The sequence below is a fragment of the Ochlerotatus camptorhynchus genome, unplaced genomic scaffold (assembly GCF_037179485.1).
Source record: "Ochlerotatus camptorhynchus isolate MF236.1 unplaced genomic scaffold, CSIRO-AGI_Acam_v1.1 ptg000090l, whole genome shotgun sequence".
NCBI classification, from domain to species: Eukaryota; Metazoa; Arthropoda; class Insecta; order Diptera; family Culicidae; genus Ochlerotatus; species Ochlerotatus camptorhynchus.
This window is the reverse complement of record NW_027040580.1, coordinates 1,157,570-1,182,154: the sequence shown is the minus strand read 5'-3', so window position 1 is coordinate 1,182,154 and position 24,585 is coordinate 1,157,570. Positions and strand designations below refer to the sequence as shown.

At 38.0% G+C, this 24,585-nt stretch overlaps 1 protein-coding gene across 8 annotated transcripts in view; it reads left to right on the top strand.

Moving 5' to 3' along the window:
• Positions 1-24,032, top strand: part of LOC135698565 (nucleolar protein 4-like) — a 37,786-nt gene extending 13,754 nt beyond the window's left edge. For 4 of the 8 annotated variants that reach the window (XM_065218610.1, XM_065218604.1, XM_065218602.1 and 1 more), the window contains exons 3-9: positions 2,528-2,612; positions 13,876-13,950; positions 14,019-14,485; positions 14,557-14,706; positions 14,807-14,955; positions 23,041-23,219; positions 23,301-24,032. In XM_065218610.1, coding sequence (XP_065074682.1) covers positions 2,528-2,612; positions 13,876-13,950; positions 14,019-14,485; positions 14,557-14,706; positions 14,807-14,955; positions 23,041-23,219; positions 23,301-23,461 — 1,266 coding nt within the window. In that variant the 3' untranslated portion in view covers positions 23,462-24,032. The remainder of the gene's footprint in view (positions 1-2,527; positions 2,613-13,875; positions 13,951-14,018; positions 14,486-14,556; positions 14,707-14,806; positions 14,956-23,040; positions 23,220-23,300) is intronic. The other 4 variants (XM_065218609.1, XM_065218605.1, XM_065218606.1 and 1 more) reach the window with 4 other exon arrangements.
• The last annotated feature ends 553 nt before the right edge of the window (positions 24,033-24,585 follow it).

Genomic DNA, 24,585 nt, shown 5'->3' with positions numbered 1-24,585 from the left:
ATTTAATGGTATGCAATGAAAGCGAAAAATATTCAATTATTGCACGCGGTCACAGTCGTTAGGTTAACGCACCTGAATTAAATCTCACTGTGTAATCAATGTACGTACACCAGAACTATTGGTGACTCCCAATAAAAAGCACGTTATTTCGACTCATTTTAAAAATTCAGAAACAAAATCAATACCGTTCTCATGCCATTAGAGAAATTTATACGGTTACTCCCACCATGAGCTCAAGGAATGGTCCACTTGTTTCTTGCGAGAAATGCCACCCACATCCAAAAGTCTATCCCTCCTCCGCCCCACCTGACCTGATCCAACCTTTCCGAAAAAAAGCTATTTGGACGTTTCCACGCCCAGTACCTACCCGGACGCCCGGGACACCTTCAGTCCTTCCATGTCATCTATCTTTTTTAATTCTTGACAGTTTGAGCGCCAGCAAGAAATGAGGAAGGAACCTCCCACTCCCAAGAAAGCATTCAGCAGCAGGCAAGCAGGGAAAAAAAATACACACCATCGTTCCTTCTTCTTACCAGCCAGGGATGCTGATGTACACACTGTTTCCCATTTGTGCGCTCCCTCCCTTGGGTGCTGTCCCACGATGTTTTCCGTCTTCTGCCGGTCGGACGGTTGATGGTAAAGGGGACGAGAATCGGTCGACAACAGCATCAGCAGCAGCAGCAGCAGCGTGCTCTTAGGAGCCTGCAACCCAGGAAAGAGGGTTTCTTCTTGATCCCTATGCCGCATTCGAAGAAATATAAAAGTTGGAGCCTGATGGTTCGGCGATGGTGCCGCTGGTTTGGGGGACACGTTGCTGGATAACGAACCCGGAGAGTGGTGCTTTTATATGGCGGCGAAAGCAGCCAACGTCAAAAAAAAGTCCGAATCGAATTTTCCTCCTGCTTCCTCATCTAAGTTTTTCTCCCATCCTCCCATCCTCCTGGTCTTATTTTTCCCATTTTCTTATCTTAGCTCACTGTGGGAGCTCCAAGACCCGTTCGGAACATCCCGTTTCCAGCAGCAGTGGCACCCGCATTTCCTGTTCCCTTCAAGTCCCATTACAGATACCCTTTTTGTGCGATCCTTTTTCCTGCTGTCTGATGGCTGAAAATATAAAAATTAATTAATCTTAAGCCGAAGAAAGAAGACCTGGGGATATGGCAAGGAAACGAAGAAGCAGAAGAAGAAGAAGAATATGATGAAAAAAACAACGAGGGGACCAAGGTTTCTTCCTTTACCGAGCAGCCACCGCATCGGTGCTGATGGTATCCTTGCAAGACGAAAAGTTAGAAGGACCGAAGGATAGTTGCTACGGACATGATGTGGGTTGAGAGGACCATCGCTGAGGAATGGGGCTCAGGCAAGGAGTTTTGGGTAACACTCTCGAGGAGGGGTTGGGAAATTCTTATAAAGGCTAAAGTTTCAGAAGACGAGAGTGATTATATTTTGCGAGGGTTGCTTTCGGTCCACTGGCGAGGGTGGGTGACAGCGGGATTGAGGACATGTCCGAATACTGGGTGGCTGATGGAGATTATATGTATTGAACTCATCCCATCTGACGCGCCCCCGTACCCATGGCCGCTGCCAACAACGACGTGCTGGAGTCACAATCGTAGGCAGTGGTTGTAGAATAATATATTATCTATACTCTGAGTTTGGTATTTTCTTTTACGTTTGGCACTCCCGAATGCGGACATGGCGTGTTGGAATCGATTCTCCCTCGGTGGGATCCACCCTGACAGGATTAGAGGGGAAGAGTCGAACAGAGGCCTTCATTTTCCCATCCCACATGCCATCAACGCAAACTGCCTGCCTTCCTGTGTTGAACAAACATCGATATTCACTCTCGACCGGCTATGGTACGACGGAGTAACGGAGCAAGGGGTGCATCATACCACCCACACGTGCTCTTTCCGTGACATCCGTGATAGCATTGAATAGCTTCACGAGCTCCCGATACTCTATGGCAACCCTTCTATTTCTCATCCAAATGCACTTCATCGAACAGGGGATGCAGTTGTACGTACCTCCATCTCGATCCAAACAGCCCAAGGGGGCGCAACATAGTCCCCATTCTATCCAACTCTCTAATTTGAACATCTCGTTCATCTTCTTCACCCATCCCACGGCTAAACCACTCACACTCTTGCACACGCACTCCTCTATTCGCTGTCCCGTCGTCATCAGTCGCCGGAAATACATGCGAAGTCAATGATAACACCCCCTACAACTTTGCATCGCAATCACTCACACTCCACTCGGTTTTCCGCTTGGCATAACAGAAGCGAGCGAATATTGCGTCTAATTTCTGTGCGTACGCTGAGATTATCCCCTATCGAAATGATCAGTTTTTATGTGCAGCTATTTTTTAATGATGTGGAGCATTGCAGTTTCTCGGAACTGAGCAGTCTTACAACCTTCCTCTCTGATAAAGTCATATGCTGGATGGATGTGTGACATGGTATAAAAAATTGTGATCCAGTACAGGAAAACATATTTCAACATTTGATTTCTTTCTACTTTACAGGATTCAATATCCATGCCGTTCAACAGTGAAGCGACCGATAACAATGGCACAAGTGGAGGAGCTGCCGGTGAAGATGCTTATTCAGGTAAAATATTTGGAATTTAGTAAAAAATTGCTCAGGATTAGGGTGGCCCTTAAAATCAAAATGATAGACAAAGAAAATATACAAAAACTTGTGTATGGCGTAACTGAACATATATTTCTAATGCATTGAAATTTAGTGCAATCCATCCATTTTGTTTTATTTTTTCACATTCCCTGAGATCCTTCTTATACGTGAAAAGTTTGACACGGTCTGCCAAATGAATCAAAATTAAATCATCAAATGTGGGTATCAAAATAATACCAACACGCAAACAAATTCGATTCAATTTTCACGAATAAAAAATCATGAATTGAAAAAAAAACTTGCCATCCCATGAAATCATAACAATGATTCATAATTTCATGATGGAAATTCGTGATTACATAATGCATTAATTTGCCTTTCATATTATACAAGTACTGACAGTCTAGTGGTCATATTATGGGTTTGATGATCGCAAGGTTCTTGTGTCGTATTTAGCCTGTTGCTTTATTTTATTCTTTTACATTTTTTGGTTTAAAAGCTGAAAGTTAAATTCATGAATTTAGCTCATGATTTCAACTCGGATGATTCATGATTTTGGGAATCTTGGCTGCGTTACGCAAAAATTGCTCATGATATCATGAATTTTATTCATGATGTATTTTCATAACATGAAAATTCGCTGTGCTCATGAAATCATGAGTCATTTTTCTCATTTTGGAGTTCGGATTTTTTCCCGTGAACACACTAATTCAATTTTGAACTTCAGAACTGTTCGGTAATTGTTTTAAAAGTCAGGAAAAAAAAATCCAATAATTAGCTATAATTGAGCTTGTACAGACTTTGTTCAGTATACCCATTTAAAAAATAAATGTCAATTTGATTGATTTCCTACGTGCAACGGTCATTTGAAAACATAACCGACTTGCTCTGCTGTTCAAAACCCCGGTAAATTTCTACTGACTTCGGTGATCTGAATTAAGGTAGGTGAAAAATAACAGAAATACTGTGAAAACTCACCAAACGTTCAACTGTTAAGAATTCGGTAAAATTTCACTGAAATCTGTGAAATAATCTTAGTGCATAGACAATGATCTAAGTTTGTGCCCGAATTCGACCATTTTGACAAATGGCTAATTTAAAAAAAATAAAGTCGATATTTTTCAAAAAATCACAGCACGAAATCGGCTCATCTAATCGAAACGTCGTCTGATACAAAGTTGTAGGAAACTTAATGACCTTTTCAGACAAAAATATACACTGCAAAAAAATCGCAAATTATCAGCAAAAAAAAAATTGTTAAAAACTTTAATAACTATATAATAATTTTAGCAGTTTTAAACTTATGTCGAGGGCTGGAAAGCACCTTAGAGCGTTAGCAAAGCAACTTTGTGCATGCATCTCACAACACTTGACAACGTGTGGTTCTCCCGGTTCTCTCATTTACTTCGCACACTCTTTTCCAACTAATCTGTGAGAAAGCGATCCACACTATGAATGCGGTACATTCCGTGCGGCGCAGGAAGCGTATTTAATACAACAATGCGCTAATGTCTTCTTTGAATTCTTTGCAGACTTTGCTTACCACAAGTGCATGCATAGGAGATGAAGAAGGGCATCCCAAAGAAGAATTTTGTCTGTTTTGCTGTGTTTCCCATTTGCAACCCTACACTGAGTGGCGCTCTTTGCGTCGGAGCCGTGGGTGCGATGGCTACACATTGAGCTTTCGTTATTTCTGGGTGCGTGTCTGTCTTCTCTTCTCCGCTGCTTTACACTTGCGCAGGGTGCAAAACAAGCTAACTTTGTGTTTGCTTGGTTCTCACTTTGTATATTTCAGAAAATCAGTTCATTGCGCACATTGAGTGATCAGATGACAGCCCTGCTCATGTCTCATGATTACTTTTTTGAAATGGACACAATGGACAATACACGATTTTTTATGCAGAAAACATAACGGTAACCGAACCGGAGGACCTGAATGATTTCTCGTTGATGCTCAGCATCAACTGTAAGTAGTTTACGGCTGATTTCGGTTTCGACAACTCGTCACCGTAGGAGTTTTTTGGTTTGCCGGAAGAAGAATTTAACAACATCGTTATTATTCTTCTTTGTAACGTTTAGTTCAATTCTATCATTGCAAGCCGCCGAAAGTGAAAATTAACCTTCTTCTTTCCATTATTTAACGTCGGTCTCTGTTCCGCAATCTGGTGACAATCACCGACGGACATCGATTGCCATCCATTTGACGGCAATCCAATGTGCAGGAAGGCAGCTTCCACACCTGCGTAGGATATCGCACCCATTCAACACACATGGGCCGGGACCAACGGCTTTACTTCCCTTCCGAAGGAAGACGTGAAAAGAGATTTTTATGTCTCAGAAAAATCCCACCGACCTCGGCTGGAATTGAACGCAGACCCATTGGGGTGTTAGAAAGCAGTCACGCTTACCACTACACCACCGGCGCCGGCCTAAAAAAAAATAAATAACCTGTTATATGTTTTTTTTTCCAAATTAAAAGAGCCTTGTTTCATCCCGTATTCCCCCATTTCATGCATCTGAATGTCATCAAAAAGTAAACAAGTTGTAAAGGGCGAACACGACATTATTGCGACACCGAAAATGTCATGCCAATTTTCTAATAATGTTTAGAATCAAACCAAAATTTTAGGGTAGTTTTATACATATATTTACTTCAAAAATCAAAAGAAAAGTTAATCGATGGAGCCTTGAGTGTAAAATTGAACGCATTTTCGCTTGATGCCCGCCATCAAAGTCTTTACAGTGTCATCCGGTACCAGTTTCTCAGTTTTTTTTTCCATTTTCTTAACATGTCCTTTTCGTCTTTGACTGTCTTCTTGCTCTTCCGAAGTTCCCGCTTCATTATTGCCCAGTACTGCTCCACCGGGCGCAGCTCCGGACAGTTTGGCGGATTCATGTCCTTTGGAATAAAATGGACAGAATTGGCCTCATACCACTCTAGGACACTTTTAGAATAGTGGCATGATGCTAAATCTGGCCAAAATAGCGGAGCTTCGTCGTGCTGCTGCAAGAACGGCAAAATGCGCTTCTCGAGGCACTCAGATTTGTAGATCTCGCCATTTACTGTGCCCTTTGTCACGAAAGGCTCACTCCTCAGTCCGCAAGAGCAGATGGCCTGCCAAATGAGATATTTGGAGGTGAACTTCGACATTTTCTTCTTCTTAAATTTGTCGTCCACATCGAACTTGCTCTTGCTGGTGAAAAACTCCAACCCCGGAATTTGCTTAAAATCGGCTTTTATATACGTTTCGTCGTCCATCACACAGCAGCCATATTTTGTCAGCATCTTCTCGTAGAGCTTCCGTGCCCGAGTTTTAGCCGTCGATTGTTGCCGCTCATCGCGGTTTGGAAATTTCTGTACCTTGTATGTATGTAGTCCAGCTCTCTTCTTTGCATTCTGGACGTAGCTCTGCGACATGCCGATCTTTTTAGCCAAATCACGGCTTGAGACGTTGGGATTTGCTTTAATCATCCGCTTCATTTTTCCCTCCGTCTTTTTGTTCTCCGGTCCCGATTTTCTTCCAGCTCCTTTGCCGTGGTCCAACGTCAACCGCTCCTGGAACCGCTTCAACACTCTGGAGACGGTTGAATGGTGAATGTTCAACATTTTTCCCAACTGCCGGTGCGACAGGTCAGGAAATTCCAGGTGTTTGGAAAGAATTTGTTCTCTCAACTCGCGTTGTTTCACTTCCATTTTCGTTGAATCGAAAAACACGACTTCGAGTTTGACAGCATGTAAACAATACACATCAATGAGAAAGTGTGCAAAATTTGGTTGATTTTTACCCAATGGTAAAAAAGTTATGCCCTGTTGAATGTGTCGCAATAATTTCGGGCAGCCCTACTTTTGCTCAATAAAACAGATGAAATTATCCTTAATAAGTAAAAAAAATCTCCTTAAAATAGATCGGGTTGCTCCTTAAATGATTGATCAAAATATGTTAAAAATCTTAAAATGTTCAGTAAATATTTAAAGTACGCTCCCTAAAATAGAGAAAACTGTACATTAAGCATTTGAAAATGCTCCTTAGTATGCACCATTTTGAAGTGTGATTGTACCATATATCATCGGAAAAGCTGCTGTAAAAAGGTTAATAAGTACCATGAAATCAGCTGAAATGTACAGTAAAAATGCACAAATGCACACAATGATTTACTGAACATTTCAGCTGATTTCATGGTACATATTAACCTTTTTACAGCAGCTTTTCCGATGATATATGGTACAATTCCACTTCAAAATGGTGCAAAGCGGTGCATACTAAGGAGCATTTTCAAATGCTTAATGTACAGTTTCCTCTATTTTAGGGAGCGTACTTTAAATATTTACTGAGCCTTTTAAGATTTTTAACGTATTTTGATCAATCATTTAAGGAGCAATCCGATCTATTTTAAGGAGATTTTTTTTACTTATTAAGGAACATCGTCATTGTTTAATGATTCATTTACCTTTTTACCATAATTTCGTGTTCGCCCTTTAACATTTAATCTCACTTAGCATGATCTTAGACCGCGGTCTCATTTAGATCATGCGACTAAGGCGTGCAATAATAATCAGTGAACTTTGGTCCTCTGTTCGAGTATTAAAATCAAAAATATTAAAAAAATATCAATATTAGCATACAGCATGCGTATGAGTAATAAAGAGATGGAATATTAGCCACCAATATTTTGTGCATTTCATATCGGTGAAACAGAGCATGCTGTCCTTTGCTCGGTTTGACATTTCACTTTTGGCGTAATATCAGCATTCTCAAAAGCTATTTCAAGTTTTTTACTGGCCAATTATTTCGACTTTTTCGGACTTATATCGGCATTTGAGAAAATTTATAAAATTGGTCGGCTCTAAGTGAACGAATTTGTATTGGCATGTAATGCTGAAAGGGGGTACAACCTATAAGTGCTTAGTGGCTACTTGGGTATTGATAGATGCTTTAAGATTTGTGTTGACAAAACATTTCTGTTTTTTTGCATCTTTTATCTGTCAAAATATAATTATAACGACATTAAAAGGAAATAACTCACACTCAAAAGCTTTTCAAAAGGCATTCCGTTAAGAGGTTCAACAAAATTAAACGATATATATTAAAAACTTTTTTTTTCATCCTGAAACTAAAAACTTAAAATTTAAATATTTTCTATAATTCAATCAATCAATCTCTTCACTTTAAAAAAAAAATACCCTCAAATGGATCAAGGTTTCTAATAATCAGTGTATTTTCTACATCTACGTTTGACGTCTCCCCTCTTTTCACCCGTAAATAATAATGTCGTAACCAGGACACCAGCGTTGGATCCTCCTCTTGTTCTATTGCTTGTCGGATCTGCTGAACCCGATTCGTGATCATATCAACCTCCTGCTCAAATTGGTATGGAGGCCTGTATTCCATTCCTTCTTTTTGATCTGTTTGAAATAGCCTACGCAATAACCGAAGTTTTGTGTTTTGTTGATGCTACCGGCCGTTCTACCTACTCACGAAAAACGCCACTCACCAGTATCATCACCGGAGGAACTCACTTATCCAACAATCCCCGGCCCCGCCGATCGAGACCCGTGAGTGGAGAGACTGATTTCCTAGGCAGTCTAACCTAGCGTAAAAGAACACAACAACAAAAATGTAGAACGACGCGAAATGTGAGAACTCTTGAAACCAAAAATTAATTAACATGGAAAATTTTAACATTTAACGAATAAACATTTATTGGGGAAAACTACTTTAAAACATTTAAGTAAATTTTTTTTTTTCATATTGTGTAACCTAGGTTTTTATATTTGTGTTTCTTCTTCTCTAATTTCCCTTCTGTGTGTGGATTTATTCTAGTGATCGCTAACTATTTTCGCTCATCGAGCTCTCCTTTCGCGTTGTGTTGCGTAGTTAACGCATACGCATGGTTTGTTGAATTGTTTGTACGTTGAATCGTTTGTTGTGAAGTACGTCAATAACCGAAGTAATTAACGACCTTTTTAAACGACAAAACTCATCAACTACGATCTTGAGCCGATTGAAACTCTATCTCTTTCTCGCTCATACCGTTTGATTAATCTGTCTCGCTTCAATTTATTTCTGGTTCGATTGATTTTTTTTTACGAGAGAGAATGGTTCGGATTCGAACCTTGGACTTTACAACGAGTCTCACAAACCAGTAAACGTTTCCAGTGGCGGTAAAAATAAATTTTGGAAGGCAGATTGTATGCAAGCGTTTCGTTTTATGCGGATTTACAATACGTTTGTAATAGTGATTTCAGTTTAACTTCAGTGAACGTGTAATTATTCCACAAAATGCATAAATGTAATTGGTAAATAAATAACATGAACGATAATTAATATTGAAATACAAAAATAGATGGCAAAATAAATTATAAATTCAAAATAATACTTGGCACCTTATATTTACATAAAAGTTACCATGCTACAACCTGCACACTAAAAAGAAACTAATGAGTTGAAAAATCCTCTAAATAATTGTGAAGTTGCTATTTGAAAATCAAAAATAACAGCAACCGAAAATCATTGGGTAGTCTCCTCAATCGATTTTAAATCAGGTCCAGTTCATTATCTTTAAATTTGAACTCATTTGGTTGCGATTTCATACTGAATTGACCCTTTGATGTTTGTATGGGAATTACCATATAGGTGGGTTATTCCCCGCATTCCTTTAAACAGAAACTCTGCAAGAAGAGAAAATCAACCTAATGTATCATTTAGTTGATTTGTTATCGCATTTTCACTAAAAAATATAAGTCTAAAAAAAGTCAGCATCAAAAATTTTAAAATTTGCCTAGAAAAATTATGTTACGGGTCACAATTCCACGTAATGATTTGAGCGATGTTTGTAATTCCGCTCATTAACTATTGTCAAGTTATCTCATGAATCTAATTGTGCTGGTCTTGTGGTAGACCACTGCCAAATGTAATTTTGTCCGATTCTCCCCTCATAGTTGCACATACTAATATATCATGCGGTTATATAGATTGGTGCCATCAATATACAGTTAACTTCGAGAAAACGTCCATTTTGGCTGATTTCCCCTTAATCTTCAAAACTTGATTATTTAAACGGAAAAACAAAATGGTCTTCTAAATATGTAACCTTTATGAACATAACCAGTCATGGATCGCTCTGTTGGGGATTTTTGATTACTTTTTATTATAGAATGCTTACGTAAAACCCAGTTAAATTTTCAGGTAACCCATCATAAAAAAGATAGTTTATTGATCGTTGATAGGGTATACGTCCCTAACCTCGGTCTAATATGCAGCCATCGATTACGTTTTTAATCATAACTCATCAATGAATTTACCTGCAAACGATATTCTACTGCTAAATGGTATGCTTAGATATGCTTATCATGTCGTTTGCTATCAGAAACCACGAAAAGTTGAAAAACTTACTTTTTTTAAGACAATAACTCACGAGGGAAATGTATGTAATATGGGTCTATTGTCCCCAAATTGGGTCTATTTATGGATGCAACTTCGTCCTATCTTGTTTGATCCTCAAAAAAACGCTCTTGGTAACGTTTTCTGATGTATTTTTTTTTATCACTATCACTGTTAACTTAATGCTCTTCATTCCTCAAAACATTTCTTAGAGAAAATTTTACGAAAACTACATTAAATCACTCAATTTAAAAATTAAAAATTAAAAATTTCGCTTATCGTCTTTTGATCGCAGAATATCTAAATCAGAACATTGTGATGTTCATTATACAGGTTTGGCAGAAAAAATCTCCCTTCCTGTTCGTTCCTTATCATCCAAATGCAAAACAACATTGTTGACGTTACTCTTATTGCTATATGCTGTCAAATGAATTTCATGGGCCATAGTTAGGAACATAGAAAAGAAATGTGTCCCTAAAGTTGGGTCCATGTTTTACTTGTGAAAACGTTGTTAAACAATTAAAATAAACATAAAATATTCAAACAGCAACTGTAAGTTTTACGTCTAGTGTGTATTATCAGGTAATTCCAATCAATAAATGCCATAATCAGGCCATTTGATGATCGTCAGTCAACCTTCCCATCTTAACCTTATAAGTCATGGCGGCTAAAAACTCCGAACATTGTGATATTCTCAACCAGTTTTATTACTTACGAGAGCTGAAAATGTATTGAAATGTTGTGATATAAATTGATTTGTGTGTGGTACACATTTATCAACCATCAGTGATCAATATTTTCCTTATTTTTTGTGTAATATTCCTTAATTAATTATTTATTTGCGTGATAGGCCGAATGAAAGGACTAGACCCACATTACATACCGTAACCCTAGTTGATATATCTATCAAAATGCAAAATGTCCGCACCGTAGAGCCACACTCTGTGTTTTCACTGAAAGTTCACTCGTGAGCGCTCTCAAGTGTACCTTCAGTGAAAACGCAGAGTGTGGCTCTGTGGTGCGGGAATTTGGAATTTAGATAGCGAGATCAATAGCATTAAACTATCTATTTTACGATGGGTTAACTGGGAATTCACCTGGGTTTTTCGTAAGCATTCTTTAATAAAAAGTAATCAAAAATCCCCAACAGAGCGAACCATCCCTGCACTTAACTATTGCCAAATTATCCAAGAAATCGAATCGTGATGGTCCTATCTTTTTGTGACGTCTTAAAAAATACATTTTGACTGATCCCTTCCTCATAGTTAAATAAACTCATATATTAGGCGGCTATATACATTTCAGAAACTAATATTAAATTCTCTAAAAAAATTTATGATGATGGTCTTACCTTGGAAGGATTTCAGGAAAGAGTAAATTTTAACTCGAACCTCCCTAAAATTGTAAAAACTTCATAAATCTAACGAAATCTTAGCGGCGCCGGTGGTGTAGTGGTAAGCGTGATTACTTCTCACCCCAGCAGGCCTAGGTTCAATCCCAGTCGGCACCGCCGGGATGTTCTGAGGCATAACATCTCTGATCACGCCTTCCTTCGGAAGGGAAGTAAACCCGTTGGTCCCCGGTTCATGAGTTGATGGGTCCAGGTGTGGGAGTTGCCTTCCTGGCGTCGGTAGCATTGGTGCCCAGCACGGAAAACAAGATCGACGGAAAACAAACCAAAGAAAAAAAAAACGAAATCTAGGATTAACTACACTCAATGCTGTATTTAAGCAATATTTTTTTTCTTTCGATTTTGCCCTCATGCAGGATGAGTTCAGAATTTTGTGAGTATTAAGTTTGGTTGCTGTTTGAGATCACTCGATCAAACATACGATCGAAAAATAATCGCAAAAAAACAGAATGGAGTGTATTGTCAAATTATACAAGAAATCAAATTGTGCTGGTCCCGTCTTTAAGAAACCACTGAAAAACGCTTTTTCGCCCGATTCTCCCCCCATAGTTGAATAAACTCATATATCACGAGTTTATACAAACTGGTGCCCTTAGTATTACACTCTCTTGTGCTGCACTAATGTAAACATTTCCGGAGGATTGAATAACAACAGAGTCCAATATTGGAATGTTATGTGGCTTTAAGGAGTGCCACAATTACGAGTTGACATCTAACAAGATTTGAGCCTGTAAAATATTAAGTTCTAAGCTCCAGGACTATTTGTAGAATCATAGACATTTTTTGGTAACACAACTTTGTGTCCCAAAACATGTTATTGGGCTTTATTAAACTCTAGGGGTTCAAAAATTCTTTCGAGTCATCAGTATAATATATTGTAACCGGTAGAACTTCAAGATCTTAACTCCAGGATAATTCAGAGAACTTTTAATATCACGTTCTTCTGGTCAGGTCTCTTGTTTTAATATATGTTTTTTTTTCTAAATACAGAAAAAAAAAACATTTAGTCTCATCATTTGCAGGAAGCTTTTTGATTTTATGAATTCATATTTCCATGAGTTTATAAACGTGTTCATCCAAAAACATCATTGCATATATTAACTTCATAGTAGACGTTTTGTAGATCAATTCAATGCCAACATTTAAAGAGGTGAAATTATTTTGTGGACAATGGTTTTAGTCGGGTACATGAATGTTTTCTCTACCAGCTGGTATCATTGAATTGCAGGAGTGATCATTTATTTGAGAGATATCGGTGTGTCATTGTTTACAAAAGCAATGGGTGTAATTGTTTACAAAAGCAGTTTCGCCCTAATGAAATGTTGGCAATGAATTGTGCTGAAGAATTTTTATGAAAATGAACGGTGGACAGCTGATTTAATATGGGGGTCATATATGATCAGTAAATTCAAAAATGGCTCATCAAGTCTAGATAGAACTGGAATTAGGGCGTAACAGCTTTTGTAAACAATCTATTCTCGCGGTGATTTATAGAAATTCAAGGCTTGCAAACGCAAATCAACATCCTCATCGGGTAGGGGAAGACTTCCGCTATCCTATGATTATATTGGTTTGCGTGAGTGTGCCTCGAATTCCTAGAAATCATCGAAATAAGTAAATGTTCACAAAAGCTGTTACACCTTAATTTCAGCTCTATCTTAGTGCACCTAGTGCTGCTAGTGAGAAAAAAGTTGGCTTTACATGATATCTCAAGACCCTATTGAACCCGTTCTCGATAAAATTGTTAAGTTATGTATTTGAAACCTCTCAGATAATGGCAAGAATACTTCAGATCTATTGGATCTCTCTTAATTCCGAAATCTTCCAAACATTTCATGCCTGCACATATCTTGAAAATATCCAACTCGAAAGATGTCCCAGACAAGACCGGTAATCGAACCCGCCGCCACCCGGTTTAGAAATATTGTGTCATTACTGACTTGGTTATCTGAGACTCCCGGATACGGCCTCTAAATCTCTTATACAAATCTTCTCTATAAATAAAAATTAAATGGTGTTTGTATGTCACGCTATATCTCAAGAACGGATTGATAGATTATCCCAACGAATTTACATCGTTTGCCGGGTCAGTTATTTAGAATTTTTGACTTCCCTCGTCAATATCATACGAATTAATATTTCTAATAGATGGGGGATTAACTCATCTATCCGATGGTGTTATTACTTTGCTGGTTTGAATGATCGTTCACGAGAAATCGACGATGAAAGTCAAAAGTGACAGTTACGTTATATCGAGGTATACCTGTACATAGAACAATACATTTGAGTACAGCTGAAAGAACCTTTTCTACATCGAAAAGTACAAGACTGTTACACTTCTTTGACCGATATGGGTTTAGAAATGATCGGTTGAGCAACAAACGTTAATTCAGTCCAACCATCTAATAATCATTCTATTTTTTTTCCGTTTCAATTCTTCCCACAGGACTCATCAAAGACGCAGACAAGTTCAAACTGATGCTGCTGGCTTGGAACTACCAGAATTCGGCGGCAGGTAAATGTTAGTGTATCGAAACATCCCTTATTTGAACATATCAATACTTACCTTCGAAACCCATCTGTGAACAGCTCAAAACGGTTCCGAAGGGCCGGATCTTGCCACCATGACGAACCTCTGGCAACAGTATCAGAATGCTCTCGCCATGAACGCCAAGACCTCCTTCAATCAACTACCGATCCCCGAACGTCAACAGCCATCCCCGATTGAACAGCAGGACGAAACAAACTCATCGGAGCAGAAAGACGAAGATGACCTATCGGAAGATGACTCTGAGGATCGCATTGAAGCTACCGTAAATGATCCGGAACGGCTGAAAGCGTTCAACATGTTTGTCCGGTTGTTTGTGGATGAAAACTTAGATCGCATCATACCAATCTCGAAGCAACCAAAAGAAAAAATCCAAGCCATCATAGATTCCTGCACGCGTCAGTTCCCGGAGTTTGCAGAGCGGGCTCGCAAGCGTATACGAACTTATCTGAAATCCTGCCGGAGAAATAAGAAAACCCGTGAGGGATGGGAGAACACTGTAAGTGAGGTTGATCGTAAAGAACATTTTTTTGATTGCAGAGTGAGATTTTACTGAAATATATTGTTTTTGTATTGTAGTCTCGTCCTACGCCGGCTCACCTGACCTCCGTGCAAGCCGAGCAGATTCTGGCCCTGGCTTGTGAAAACGAAAGTCTCAATGCGAAACGGATGCGGATAGGTCTGGAACCCATTAGTCAAGTCAATCAAGCAACGGCGGTAAGTTTTATGGTAAAATGTCCTCTTCCAATCGATGTCGGGAGGAATCTGATATGCGAGTGTAGTGATTGGCTGGAATGTAGCTTCAATTTGGCATCACTTTTTGTTTTAGACATCTGAGCCACCGAACGTTCCGAGTCTGTATCAGAGTATGAAATGTGAAACGGAAACAGTACCTGCAGTCAAAACTGAACCCATGACCAGTGTTCCTAAGATGTCTCCTATTCAGAATACCAGCCCAGATATGAACCAAATGAAACTGTAAGTATTGATTCATCGAAAAATATTCAAACATTGTATTCATTTCGTGGAGAGGTTTGATCCAGTGCTGCAAAATATCTACCATACAAGGTGATACTGGCAAAACACCTTTCATCACAACACTTGTAGCGATCTTTTTTTAGAACCTTTTTTAAAAAGCATAACATTTTACAAAACTTCGTACACTATGGAAATTAAAAAAAAAAACAGTTTGAAAAAAAAGAAATTATTTTTTACCAGGTCGAGAGGTCGAGTTATCTTATGTAGAGAAAATTTATTTTTCACCATCAAACAAAATCCACCGGTCAAATTAGATGTTTAAAAGCACATTAAGTTTATGTTTAACTGTGTACAGTAATATTTGTCTGCATAAGCTGTTCTGCAGCAAACAAATATTATTTGTAGACACTGTTCAATGTATTTTAATACTTTCATATTGCTGCTATTTACGAGAATACTTAAATTGAGGTGATCATTTGACCAACTAAATATATTTATAATTGGTTTAACTGTCAACAATAGAATGTATGGTAATTTCATAATGATTTCATGGTTACTTTCTGAATGAACTGAAATACCCACCGCGTCCATTATATCCCCACCAAGAGTTGATAAAGTCCACGAACAGTTATTTTATACATGCATCTACATGTTTAAGGAGAAAATAGATAAGAACTTTCATTGTAAAACTGATGTAATATGTGTGTTAAAGCTTACCCTACTGTATGAAACAACACACACTATATTTGTATCCTCATAAAAAAGTAAGTGTTTTGGATCTAAACTATAGTTAAATATTTTTTCGTGGTAACGGGTGTTCAATAAAAAATGAGAATGATTCCAGTGCCGTCCAGCGCTCTTGTGAGAGCATCGCGACTTTGTTTTCTAGCTCTCAATTCAAGACCAACAATTGAAATGGCCTTAACTCCATTTTGTAAACAAACCTTGTGAGGCCATTTTCTCGCGAACCGAAGTCCGCAAAGGCAAACCTCTAGCCGATTGTGGTTTAGGTTTGCGAATGAAGGTTTCGGTTCGCGAGAAAATTGCCTTACAAGGTTTGTTTACAAAATGGAGTTGAGGCCATTTCAATTGTTGGTCTTGAATTGAGAGCTTTCTATGGCAACCAATGCATGACTAAGATGTCGGCTCAAAGCTACAGATATTAGGGAATTCACGTATTTTTGTCAATCTAAGCACTAAGTAGTGTCCGCGCTTATATTAGCATTTTCTCAACGTCACGCACACATATGAGATGTTTGATTTTTTTTTTACATTAACTGCTGCTTGCTTATCTATCCATTCCAAGCGACAGATTTGTCCAGAACTGTTTAAAGACGTTTTTACAACGCTGTGCGACTTTTGTCATTAGCCTCTTTTTCTTCGGCAACCTTTCCATTTGAACTGCGTGTTAACCAACTGCTCTATTATCGGCAACTAAAAATCAGACGCATTTTGTAGTGCGTATATTTCATATGATTAAAAATTTAACATAATATGATTCCTCAGTTATCAAAATTTAATCAGATTGAAGCTGAAAGACTAAAGAATCGTTTGAATACATCCAGCGAAGTATTTTGATGGGAAAATACAGTGAAATTAACTTTTAAATTTTGGTTGCAGAAAACAGTCAATGGATGCCGAACCCGACAATTAATCCATATATACATATAAACATATATATATTTTTATTATCTTTTTTCATGGTCTCTTTTTAATACCCTGTGGTCATTCGTGACTCGTCCGGGAAGATATTTGAACCCGTGACTTTGGCGTGAAAGGTATGGATGTTAACCACTGCGCCAAGGCCGTCCTTCTCAGATGAGTGTGACCATTGCCGGCAACCTTTTTATTTGAACTACGTATCCCAAGTAACGAAAAAATCTGATAAAATGCTATTTGAGACTTAAGCAGCTTGGTTGAAGGTGGTGTATAAAATTCTAAGCAGCATTATTTTTAAGTCATTATAAGAACTTGAAAGTTCTGGCACCACAATTGAAGAGCATTCTAAGTAGCTTCTGGCGGAATTTGAACGGCACCATTAGAACATAAGTTAAAAAAAGGTTGTTGTCCTCTACACCAATTTTATGTTTAGTTCGCACTTTTATGAAAGTTAATTCTAAAGTCAGGTCTTTATGAAAGTTATTTCTGAAGCCAGGTATGAACGTGTATTATTTTATCAGCATGAGTAGTAGTATTAGAGCTGTTTGAAGCATTAAACCCAGTCTTCGGTGAGAGCTGCAGCACGAACCACTACGCCATCTGAAATATATAAAAGTGAGCTGTTGTCCCGCCTTCTGTTGGCGTTTTTGGAGTAGATAAAATTTTGTTACTAATAAAGACTTGTGTGGATTGCTTCATGTAGGCTTTGACGGACCTTTTTAGAAACTTTCAAGTTGCTAAGAAGTTCCGCTTGGAACTTGCTCGAAACTTTGTTGCAGTCATGTTTTCAGCCTTTCCTGAAGTTTCTAAGAAGTGCATAGGGATGCTTTTTGGATCTTTTTTTGAACATCAAGTTTCTAAGAGTATGCATCGGAACTTTTTGGAGCCTGAAGTTCGTCATGTGCTTTCTATAGCTTCTAAAGTAGCCAGGAAGTTCTGTTGGTATTTTATATGCAGTTTATGGAACTTGAAAGTGGGTTTTATCGTGGAATTCGGAGCTTTTGTTTGCTTGGGATGAAAGTTCTGTCGGAACTTTTTTTGAACTTTATGGAACTTGAAAGTTTTGTCGGAATTTTATTTGAACTTTCTGGAACTTTACAGTTCTGTCGGAACTTTATAGAACTTGAAAGTTCTTTCAGAACTTTATTTGAACTTAATGGAACGTGAAGGATCGGTCAGAACATGATTTGAACTTTATGGAACTTGAAAGTGGGTTTTATAGTTGATTGCGGAACTTTTGGTTGCTTAGTATTAAACTGTTGCAACTCAAAATCAGCAGCATTTTGTAGGGCGTATGTTTCCATTCACCAGGTAACATGTGTTTGCGCAGTGGTAAGAATCTTAACAGATTGAAGCTGAAAACTAATCGTTTGAATACATTTAGCGAAGTGTTTCTGTGAGTATATTAAGTGAGATTGATGATTCAATTTTGGGTGCTGAAAACAGTCACACGCTGAAGCCGTCAGCTATCCTATCACCTGGTATCACCTATTCTGAGACACCCTGTAAAAAAGGTCAGTTAAGTTTTCATATAGCACTCTTGACCTGAAAATATATTTTGTGATTAGCTCAGTTGAAGACTGCCACCGCCTGCAAAATGCGCTAAACCTGTTTGTTGACTGGTGCCATCGGAACAAGTTTATTATATGTATACCGAAGTGTTCTGTTATGACGTTTCATCGTTCAAAACCACCGCTTCGATTATCGCATGAACGGTATTTCCCTTCAAAGGGTTGAGGAAATTACTGATCTCGGAGTTTTGCTGGATCCAAAATTGACGTTCAAGTCTCATTACACTTCGATAATTTCCAAGGCAAATCGACAACTTGGCTTTATTTCAAAAATTGCGAAGGATTTTTCTGATCCTTACTGCTTGAAGTCTTCGAACTGTATCGACTGAGCTAAGGGAGGCCACGATGCTCAACAAATACAAATACGAAGATTGCTTTACCGGCCTCATGGAGCGAAGAGCCTCTACAAAACTGAGAAGAAGAAGAACTAACGATAATGTAATTTTTAAGCTAGGGTAGGTATGCCAGTTTTTGGCTTTAGTAGTCGTCTTATTGACCCACTTTTAAATTTCAAATTTCATGATATCCAAAATTTATTTCAATGCAAGGTTAATTGATATATTTTGCGATACATCTGCGCAAATAAAATCATGGAAATTTATTTCAAAATTAATTTAGGTCCTAGGGCCAAAAACTGGAGCACTTGGGCTATTTCACAGCTTACTCGAATGTCGATACTGTTATTTTTTCTAACTTACTAGCCTGGTAATACATCTGAATCTCAATCAGGCATGGAAAATCATTTACAATAATTTCGTGCATTAATTTAAATTAATTTGCTTTTACTTTTCCATCAACATTTTCCTTAAAATGATACATAAAGATTGTGTAGGTTTTGATATTAGCTACAACTTTTTACAGTAACTCAAATCTGTATATTTTATGCATAATAAACCAGAGCGATCAGAACCCACCATTAAGTAACGCTCTAGTTTGTCATGCATGAGAGATACAGATTTCAAAATCTACAAAAGCTTCATACTTCATACATTCATACATTACGGAAATCTGTTCACGAAAGAAGTTAGCGGTAAAAAAATGTAAAATAATGCAGGAAATCCTCCTCCTCTGATCCTATCCTTCGACAATGTATCCCTCTAACATCGGGTAAGCTGCGAGTATTCAGCGCAACTCCTAATAGACATAGAAATAAGTGAATTGTGTTACAAACAATGAACATTGAACTATCGGCTGCGTAAAGCTAATGTGATTGAGCATTCCAATTTAAAAATGTACGAAATAATTGTAAATGATGTTCCATGCCTATATCTCAATACAAATTATAAAAAAATGGCAAAGCAAATATTTACAAATTCAGCAGTTCATACTATGTAGTGCTGGTGAGATCTCCCCAACTAACATTTTCAGCTTTATAAGCCAACTTTTCCAGCGTTGTGCTGTAAAGCAGCTGAAAAAAAGCTGCAGGTACAGCTACAAGCAGAAGCTAGCAAAATAGTTTTGGAGAGTGTTTACTCAACTTTTTCACAATTATTATTCAATTTGTCAGTCGCACTGAATAACAACAGCCAATAAACGCTAATGTCACTGTTATACACATGCTAATCAACTTTCAATCTGTAGCTGCAAAACAAAGCTATTAAAGTGAATTTGTTACTCATTTGATGGCTTCTACACAACCAATCACAAACAACTAAACAAACTATACTCAGCTAATAAACTGTATTAGCGCTACTTTGGAAGCATTTTTACAACCAACTAGGTTTATTTTTAGACGTGTGCAGTTTTACAGCATTTTCTCTGCTCCTTTACAAAACTGAGAAAAGTGATTCATGTGCACCCCAGGTAACAAATTGATGCTTAACAAGTGTTCTTTCAACGATTTTAATTCAGTCTTAGTTTGAATAATTGTTGCACATAGACCCCTTTAGCCTTTGTTCAGCTTTTAAACATCTAAAACTGGTGATTTTAATCAGCCCAAAGCTTAGCAGGAATATTAATTATAAGCTTTTCAAGGCAATAACCAACAGTCTTTTCCAACCCTTGTTCAGCCTTCTTGTTTTATAAAAAAAAATGTGGAAGACCGCTTCATATCTTATACTTTTTATGAGACTGCTTTAGAATGTTGCTGACTAATTGGATTTACAAATTTATATTGTTATAATATGTCTAAAAATTACCTTTCATTTCGGGATTCAAACCAGCAGTCGCTGATTCATAGGCGTTAACAATACCCACTCGACCCCAGAAGCATATTTGTGACAAAAGGTATGATTATTAACTTGAAGCTCGTCAAAATTAAGTTGAATGATAGCAACCGGAAGAGTATTATCATAGAGGTAACTCTAAGACAAGAAGGTCGCGAAGAAAAGTGCTCAACTTTTTGGCTCAGCTCTTCGGTCCCAAGCTAATCGATTCACCCCTCGAAACATAGGAAAATCCACGAACCCCTCATTTTATCTGTCAAAATTTCATAGCGAATCAAAACAAACATTGCGTAGTACTAGAATTTTGACTAGAATGGGGTCCGTTATTCGATTTGCTTGGGACCAATAGGCTAGTCAAGTAGTGAGCCAATTAAAAAATCGTTAGTTTCGTATTGATTATTGGTATTATACAGCAATGCAGAATTGTAAACAATAAATTGTGACAGTAAAACATTCCTCTCATTTCAAGTGCAGTAAACACAATGTGGACACAAGTGCGGGATGTATTTTGATGCTATTTTAGTGCTATAATAGAATTATATTTTTGAAATTATATTTTTGAAAATTAAGTGCAATATAAAGTTGTGAACAGACAAAACACAGAAAAACAAACGTTAATACTTCCAACGTCGTGGCAGTCCACTTCTAGGTGGAGCCATTCTTAAAAAACTTCTCTCCATTATCTCTACTGCTGGTGCTGCTTGGGATTAGAAAGGTAGGCAGTGAATTTAGAATAACTAAAATGTCGAAAATGCAACAAAAGACACTGACGACATTTAACAATATTGTGTAATAAATTAATATTATTGTACCAGGCTATCAAGATATTTGTAGCGCATGGCTGGTTTATGGAGTAGTATTAGGCTTAAATAAGTCTTGATCAGCCTTTAGATCAGCTAACTTACTGAGGTTGAATTATGGGGATGCAATTCGCTTTATGCACTTCCAATCAACTATATATTCAGCTTGGTGTTAATCAGCTTCGTACACCTTAAATCAACCAATAATCAGCTTCTGTTCTTACAATTCAGCTTGAATTGTTACTTGGGACTATTATAAAGCCTCTACTCAGCGATTTTGTTGTAGAAGGGCATATTGACTTGTTTACATAATTTCAAAGTGTTGACGTAGCACAGTTGGTAGTGTCAAGGTTTGCCAATGCGGTCGTCTCGAGTTCGATTCCAGCTGCCGGTGCGGGGTAAATAATTTGATGGTGTGCTTTGTAAACTAATTTCGATGAAAAAAAAGCAAAAAAACTCAATAAATTCCTTCATTAAAAAAATAGCCGGAATTTATTATTAACCCGGCTTCAAGAGAAAGCTGTGTAGTGATTGTTGGATAACCGGGAAAAGGTTGAACAAGTGCCTTTCAAGTTCACACACAACTAAACAGCAAGATAACAGCTGTATAGAAGCGTTAATGGATATGCAATAAGAGCATATCCCAACCGTCCTAACAGCCATAAGTAGCTGACTAAGTTCGCCAGATTTGCTTGTATAGAGGTTGAGTAAAGGTTTCCTCATATCGTATAACGTTTGAATACAGCTTGAGGCTGTACTGTAATGAGTACACATTGTGAAAATTGTTAGTTGGGTCTTGCTTGCATAATCAGTTCCTAATGTATTAATGTGATAAAAATGATAATATTGAATTTTCACATAATTTATGTGAATAGAACCAAAGTTTGATCGATATTAATAAAGTTTGAAATTTTACTAGCACCCATTTTTTTGCTCAAAGTAGTGTTTCAGGGTTATAAACAGCAATGCAAATAATTGTAAAAAAATGATAATTATTCAATCTAATCTAATCTAATCTAATACCAACGCAACCAGTACGAGAAAGCATCCTGGAAAATTGTTAGGTTAGATAACGCCTTTTTCTTGTCAAAATTAATATTTGCAGCATATCAGCGATATGACACAAACATCAAAACGGCCAGGCCTTCTGCGTTGCATTTGCTGCAAGGATGATTCTGTGAAATGATCCGAGTTTAAATAAATATATTTAAGCAACGATGCATTTCGTGAATCTACAGGGGTGGAAGGATGCGTGGACATACCGTACCAAATGCTCCGAGTTATGTAAGAGTGCATTTAACAATCATATGTGATGTAATGAATGGTTTATATAATATAGTATAATTGAAGGATCTCACCAGATGCCTCCAATGTTCCCCAAATTCTTAATTTATAGATAAAAATGGATTGATCCCCCCAATCTGATCTGCTTGATCTGCATAAACTTTTCCGGACTTCTCTATTCCACAATTTTCTCCAGTAGCCTTTGTGTGTTGTCCTCCGCCAAATTCTTCGGCTTCATCACACTGTTCGCAACGAAGCCGTATACGGATCTTCGTTCTCTTCTGTTTTCTTCTTCATACCGCGTTTGCCAATCAGCACTAACTGTAGTTCAACCACCTCTTCCCATTTGAACCAAAAAATCACTTCGCGGCTTACAAAACGACCCGAAGGATCAAGGAATTTATCATCGTAACGATGTTTTTCACAGATCACGCTTTTTACACCGACCGGAAGGAAAATGTTCGTTTGAACTTTGTGCAAAAGATTGACAGCGCAAGAAATCTGAACTGTCCACTAGCAGAGCCTACTTCGATCTCCATTAAAATGATAATTATTGAACTTCCATAAACTAACCTAAGCTTCATTATTTATTTTTTTCCTTCTCAGGAACATCCCAAGTGCCAGTGCCAGCTCCACACCCACCATTCCAACTACTGTGCCAACAATATCCAACTTCCACGATTATAACACTGGTTTCACAAATCGATCACAGCACTACCAGAACTTCATGAACTCGGCCAACAATTCCACCAGCACGAGTACAACCATGTCTGCTACCGGTACTGGTAAGCGCTTCAATCGCTGCACGAAAGCTTCATTTCCCCCTCGTATGCATCGGAATAATTGTTGTACCGTTTACATTTCAGCACCCACCGACCTGTCGATGAAGCGGCCTATCCTGACACACAAGCTTAACAGTGCCGAAATTACCGCCGTCAAGCAGCTGGTGACCGGCTATCGAGAAAGTGCGGCATTCCTGATGCGAAGTGCTGACGAGTTGGAAAATCTCCTACTACAACAGCAGTAGACCCGTGTACACTTTGTAGCGGTTGAAGTTATTTATTTATTTTTTATGTAATGGAATGATGAAAGCCAAAACTAAACACAAACTGAACGTTACTTTTATAAAATACCAAAAACTACCTGTGCGGTAACACTTTAGATGATACAAAAACTAACAACAAAGAAACGAAATCAGTGTCGTAGTTATTTTTAAGTTCTGTAAAAAGTGTTAAATAAAAACGTTAGAAATTAAAATTTTCGAAAACTTGCGAAAAAACATACAAAACACAGGGTGATATAGAACTACAAAGAAATTATATTTATTTTTGTGCCGATTTGATGAGAATAGGAATACTATTAGGAGGAGGCACACGAAGACAATGGATTCAAAAGGATTGCGCTGAAATCTTTTGAATCAGATGCTACTGCGAGTGCTACTGTTGATAAAACATACTACTATGTACAGTAATTGCAATTTGCCAATTTACCAGAACTTACCAATTGTAACAATTAGAAATGCAACCAACCAGAATTATCTTTAAATATTGAGTAATTTTCAGGAGCCCTTCAATAAAACTACCACATTGGTTACCTTAGCTTGAGTGTGTCTGCTTATTTTCTCATGAGAAAATCGCCTCCTCACAATACTTTGTGAAACATTTCGACAGTCATACTTGCTAAGTACAAAGCTTACGTTGATCGAGCTTTGGTTAAAAATGTACTAAAGCTCACTCTCACTCACTCTCTTCGAAAAGCAACCCGAATGAGTGCACTCTGAGCGCGAGAACAAGCTTTCGGCGCGATATAAACACTTGGAACGCCGTTTAAATGGAATCGGGTGCGGTTTACGTCAGAAGTAAAAGAGCGTAGGACTACTGCCTGCTGGACTGGTGGTGCTGTCTCGAGTCAAAGCAAACTAACGAAAAATTGCAACCCATAGAATTAAGCTTTCTTGTGGCAGAAATGGCAAAAACCAGTTTGGTCACTTGTTTGTTTGCTGCTGCCATCATGTGTGCGCTGGTTCAGTTGTAGCACTCTCGGGTATGGGGCGTTTAGGGTCTACTTGGTTCGGTTAGGATTGAAAACGTGACGTGGTGAGTGGAATGGAGTAAGTAAACTTAAGAACTAATAGAATTTTCGATTTGTTTC